The sequence below is a fragment of the Morus notabilis genome, unplaced genomic scaffold, assembly GCF_000414095.1.
Source record: "Morus notabilis unplaced genomic scaffold, ASM41409v2 Scaffold201, whole genome shotgun sequence".
NCBI lineage: Eukaryota > Viridiplantae > Streptophyta > Magnoliopsida > Rosales > Moraceae > Morus > Morus notabilis.
The window spans coordinates 525,961-531,762 of record NW_010357101.1 but is presented as its reverse complement, the minus strand read 5'-3'; the positions used below and the strand labels follow the sequence as shown (position 1 = coordinate 531,762).

The following is a 5,802-nucleotide window of genomic DNA, read 5'->3' as shown; positions in this document are numbered from 1 at the left end:
AAAGCCATGACAGTGTCCCTCTCTTACAATAGAGCTTGTTTTTTTACTTGAAAAATCAATTTTTCGGAACTTGATTTTAATCATATAAAATTTTGAACAGAGATTTTTTAAAGCAACAAAGTCTACAAAATTGTTTTAAAAACAAAGACAAATAATATAAAATTTTGAGCACATGAGATTGTCCTAAACAACAAAGTTTACAAAATTGATTTAAAAATAAAAGTGTTGAGTGAAAATATTTATTAATGTTGAAATAATATTTCACACACAAACATATTTTTCACCTACACTAGGATTTAATTAGCATAGGAGTTTATTATTTTTAATTCGATCCATTCAAGATTATAAGAATAACCCATTGGTACAAAAGAAAACCTTTTGATTCCAATTAAAACAGTAAATCTATTTTCTTGTGAATTTGGGAAATTTGGGTTGATTTAAAATTGCGGCTGAACTCAGTGAATTTTGTTGAGTTGCCTACATACCCCGTTAATGGATCAAGCCACTTGTAGTTCAAATTTTGGGTTTAAAAATTTTAGATAATTCCTTGGTGTATGACCTTATGAGGAATTGACGCACTTTGAAATTTGATTTGGTTTTGTATTGATTTTCTCTTTTATGAGAATTTTAGAATTGAATTTGGTCTTGAAACTGCACTTAAATTTTAGGTTGCCTACGTATCCCATAGGGAATCTAGTCAATCATAGTTCTTGAATTTGAATTTGGATTTTGAAGAATTTCTCGATATATGACCATAGGAGGAATTCAGGATCGAATTTGATCTTGAAACTGCACCTAAATTTTTAAGTTGCCTACGTATCCCATAGGGAATCAAGTCAATCGTGATTCTTGAATTTGAATTTAAGATTTAAAAATTGTATTTAATCACCATATAGTTTTATGAGATAATAGACTCATCTTTTTAAACTTAGGGACCATAGAGGGGCCCAATTTATGCACTTTAAATTTTAGGGTATTTAATATTCTGAATTTATTTTGAAATTATTGTCTTTAAATTTTGGGGTATTTAATAAATTTTGGGGTATTGTAATCCGTATATCTTGAACATAAATCTAACTAATAATGACAGATGAATTTCTTATCTTGAAAAAAACGTGTAGAATTTTAAAATTTATAACTCTATTTAATTTTTAGAGATTTTAAATTTTACAACTCCATAATTTTATAAAATTTTAAAATTTATAACTCTATTTAATTTTTAAAAGTTTTAAATTTTGTAACCCCACACTTTTCTTGACTGGGTTTAAAAATTTACAATCCGTATTTCTTGAACATGAATCTGACAAATAATGACAGATGAATTTATTGTCTTAAAAAAACTTGTAGATAAAACATAGATTAAAATAGATGAGTAAATGACAAATTTTTCCACCCTCTTTTTTTTTTCTTTATAATTCTCTCTACACAGATTATTTCACACTTCTCTCACTACTTCCAACGTCTACTTTCTCTGCACAGTTTTTTTTTCTTCGTCCGTCACACTGTATTTTTTTTTTTCTTCTTCTCTCACTTCCACACCTGCACGGGCTGCACCTGCAACCTTTTTTTGTTTCTTTTCCTTCTTTCTTCTCACGTTTCCCCACACAAGCTTTTTTTTTTTTTTTTTTGTTTTCTCTCACCTTTCTGCACACACACGCACCAAGTCCTTTGTTTTTTTTTTTTTTTGCATTCTCTCGCCTCTTCACTGCACACACCTGCACAAAGTCTCCAGCCCCAAATTTTTTTTTTTGTTTCGCTTTTTTCATATAAAAGAATTTCACCGTTCTCCATTTCACGTTCTGCACCCACGTTCTTCACGTTCTTTTCTTTTTTTTTTTTTTTTGGGGTCCCCACAAAGTTAAGTCAAAATAAAATTTTATTTTCCCCTCTCAATTTTTTAAGACATATTTATGATTTGTTCTTCCCGTTTTTTTTTTTTTTTTTTGGGTCCACACAAAGTTAAGTCAACATAAAATTTTATTTTCTCCTCTCAATTTTTTAAGACATATTTATGATTCGTTCTTCACGTTCTTTTTTTTTTTTTTTGGGGTCCACACAAAGTTAAGTCAACATAAAATTTTATTTCCTCCTCCCAATTTTTTAAGACATATTTTGATTTTTCAGAACAGTTGATTTTAATCATATAAAATTTAAAACAGCTACCATGAGATTGTCCTAACCAACAAAATCTACTAAATTGATTTAAAAATAAAGACAAATAACAAGTGGGCTCCCTCTCACAATAGAGCTTGTTTTTTACTTAAAAAATTAATTTTTCAAAACAATTAATTTTAATCATATAAAATTTTAAACAGTTATTATGAGATTATCCTAAACAACAAAATCTACAAAATTGATTTAAAAACAAAGACAAATAACAAGTGGGCTCCCTCTCTCACAATTGATTTAAATGCTTGAAAGGTTTTTTTCTTTTTTTTTTATGTACGAAAAAGAAAGACTTGGAAATTTGAGCTTTGAAAAAAGATTAAAAAACAATTCACACATTAGATGCAATTAGGTGTGGAAATTTGAGCTTCGGAATGGGACACATGTTTTCGTCAAGAAAACAGAACGGGACATATGTCACTACCTAAATGGATGATTAGAATTACTTTAATTGGAAGTCATGCAGACATAAGTTTGATGAGAATTTTTTTTTTTTGGCGACGTCAATGAAATTGCTTGGCTGGAAACTTAAAAAAAAAAAAAAAAAAAAAGTGGAACAAATTATTTCGCTCTACAAGTGAGAATAATTAGTTTTAATTATTAGATTAATTTTTTAACAGTTAAATTTATACAAATTTATATTAAAAACTTACAATACGTCACAAAAAATTATTCTTACGGCATAACCTATAAAAAGACAGTTCTATAATGGAGTAAAAAACTTGCTCCTCCATAAAAAAGCTAAAGAAAAATAAAATAAAAAATAAAAAAATATGAACTGAAAGCACCATTGTTTTGATCTTTTTTTAAAAAAAATATATACGCAAGACTATTATTTTAATTGCAACATAACAATGTGATATCTCACAAGATAAAATTTATAATCATATCTGATAGTTGTAATGTTTTCTTGCTTATATGTTACGCAGAAATAATCGACAAAGTCTATAAAATTGATTTTAAAACAAAGACAAATAACAAGTGGGCTCCCTCTCTCACAATAGAGCTTGTTTTTTACTTGAAAAATCGATTCAGAACAGCTGGTTTTAATCATATAAAATTTTGAGCAGTTACATGTGATTGTCGCAAGCATCAAAGTCTACAAAATTGATTTAAAAATTGAGGTAGACGTATATAGTTGACCAGTTCTAAGTTGAATTGCTTTGAAACTGCAGAATTTAATATTTCTGTAAAGTTAATTTCACTCTCTGACCGTGGACTGAGATATTATTGGTTCAACACCACAAAGAAATTTGCGGTGAAATTGGCGCATTGACGTAAGAATTGAACAAGTTGACCGGTTAATTACAAAACAACATGTCAGATGACCTCCAAAACTCGTCTAAGAACGTAAAATACCCTAAAAGGGACCATCAAATTTTAAAGCATGCAAAAATACCCTTCAATAGTTTGTACAGAAAAGTTAATTTGCAATTTTGTTTTACTTGATAATTGAATGCAGTGGATCATTGCTTGGTTTGCAATCAATCAACGTTATAACTTGTTAAAAATTACATGTACATTAATTATCGAAGAACGCACAAGGAAACGACCGAATAGTTGCCTTTGAGATCACCATGTGAAAATAGTAGTAGCATATAATAAAATTGCAACTCACTGTGATTAAAAGTTTGAGGTACGAAATTTGTACGTACATGATATGAGAAATAACTTCATTTCGAAGTGATAGAAACCATATATATGCACCAGCACCGGGTGAGAACTAGGAAGGAGTAAACTTTGAATGTTTATTAAGAAAAGAAACTTATAAATCAAAGCCAACATATATAAATATACAAGTCATATATATATGAATGGCGTAGGAGCCGTCGAAATCACCTGCGAGGGTTAGAAACCGAGAGGTAATGGCTAAAGAACTCGTCAATAACCAGAGTGCGAGCTGGGATATCGAGACAAAGCTCAATTTCATTCAACAATAATCCAAGCTGCCACTCCCTTGCGAGAATTTGGAAATAAATACTCCTAACAGGAGGCAGCAGCTGGCAACGACAAACAACAGCCCAAGTAGGGTAAACGACAGCAAAACAAGGTCTAATGACCAGTACATACACCAAACGACAAGGGTTTTTTCACAAAGCTTATTACAACTCAAAACGACAGAAAACAAAACGACAATGAAACCGAACAACTGAAGATGAAGGCTGTGAGACGACAAACGACAACAGCCGACTTCATGCCTCTGCATCAATGAAGCTTTTCTTCTATTCAATTGACTAAAACTTGAAGCTTCTGACTGAGATCATCAACATATGAAGATTCACTATAATTTTCTTCCATCACTGTCTTGATTGCTTTACACACTTTCTCGCGTAAAGAACCGCTACCACAATGTGTGACATAACACCCAACAGATGGGTGCTCCAATATCAGCTGTTGCTGAATCCACCCACTATGAACCACACCTCTTCCTACAACTCTGCCTGCAAACCCATCTGGCAATGCTTCTTCAACAGTCTCGGTCCCAAAAGGCGGTTTCAGCACTGCAAAAAAGGGCAACCCGGAAAGCTCAAAACCCAAAAGCAACTCTTGGAATTGTTCTTTCTTCAAGATGTTATCACTTCCAAAGGCACAGAAGATAACCGAGCCAGCCTTAAACTGGCCTAGGAATTTATCCCATTTCTCTTCTAAGCTAAAACTACTCATGGGAGGCTCCGGTATAACCGGGCCTGCAAGGAGTACTGGCTTCCCAAAATTTCTTTCTAGGAACTCAGCAAACGGCCCTTCCATTTCTCTAAACCCTTTGGACACAAAAGTGTCGCATTCTATTGTGCTTATGTGAAGTCGGTCACGAAGCTTCATATCATTGCCAAATGGTTGAGAGTTTACGCTTACAAAGTATGGCATTTCGTGCGGATGAAGCTTGATTGATGAATCGGGGAAGCCATTTGGTGGCTGAAGAAACATTTTCTCGAATGGTATTGTGGCAGTTTCTTGTCCCTCAAGTTCTCTACCGCGAAAGTAACTCATCATTACTGGACTGACGACAGAGAAATAAACGGTTTTGATTTCTAATTTGCGCGCCAACTTTGGTATCCAGTGGGTGAAGTCAAAGAAGACAATGTGAGGTTTGAGGTCTCGTAGAAGAAGTTCAATGTGGGGCTCTGTCCGGTCCATGGCGGTCATGATTAGTGGGATTAAAGGGGAAGGCACGTCGGAAGTGGTCTCTGCGCCGAGAGGGAGGCCATCGACATGGGGGACGGTGATGGGGACGAAGGTGATGAGATGTGGGAATCCGTTGAAATGTTGTATTTTGGATTGTGTTTTGGTAGGGACGAAGAAAGAGATTCTGTGGCCTTTTCTTGCTAGTTTGTTGGACATGTGGAGGAATGGTGTAATGTGGCCAAGAGCAAACCAAGGGTACATGACAATATGCAAAGAAGAATTTGACTCCATATCCCTTTTCCTGTGAAGATTAATCAGTCAAACAGATTACTCTTGAGGATTTAATGCGTATACAACTAAAAGCTTGGTGCTATTTAAATGAAAATAAAGTCGGTTGATTAATATTACCTTGTAATTAAGGCTCAATTTGGATTCCGCAGGGGGTAAAGTGGACTAATCATTATGCGTACGTGTATAATTTTTTAATGGAAAATTAGGTGGATAAAAAAAGGA

General features: G+C 33.3%; 1 protein-coding gene across 1 annotated transcript; it reads right to left on the bottom strand.

Moving 5' to 3' along the window:
• Positions 1-4,392: 4,392 nt before the first annotated feature.
• On the bottom strand, positions 4,393-5,580 carry LOC112091447 (anthocyanidin 3-O-glucoside 2''-O-glucosyltransferase-like). The gene has a single exon (XM_024165142.1). It carries the CDS (start codon positions 5,578-5,580, stop codon positions 4,393-4,395), a length of 1,188 nt encoding a protein of 395 aa, XP_024020910.1.
• Between the last annotated feature and the right edge of the window lie 222 nt (positions 5,581-5,802).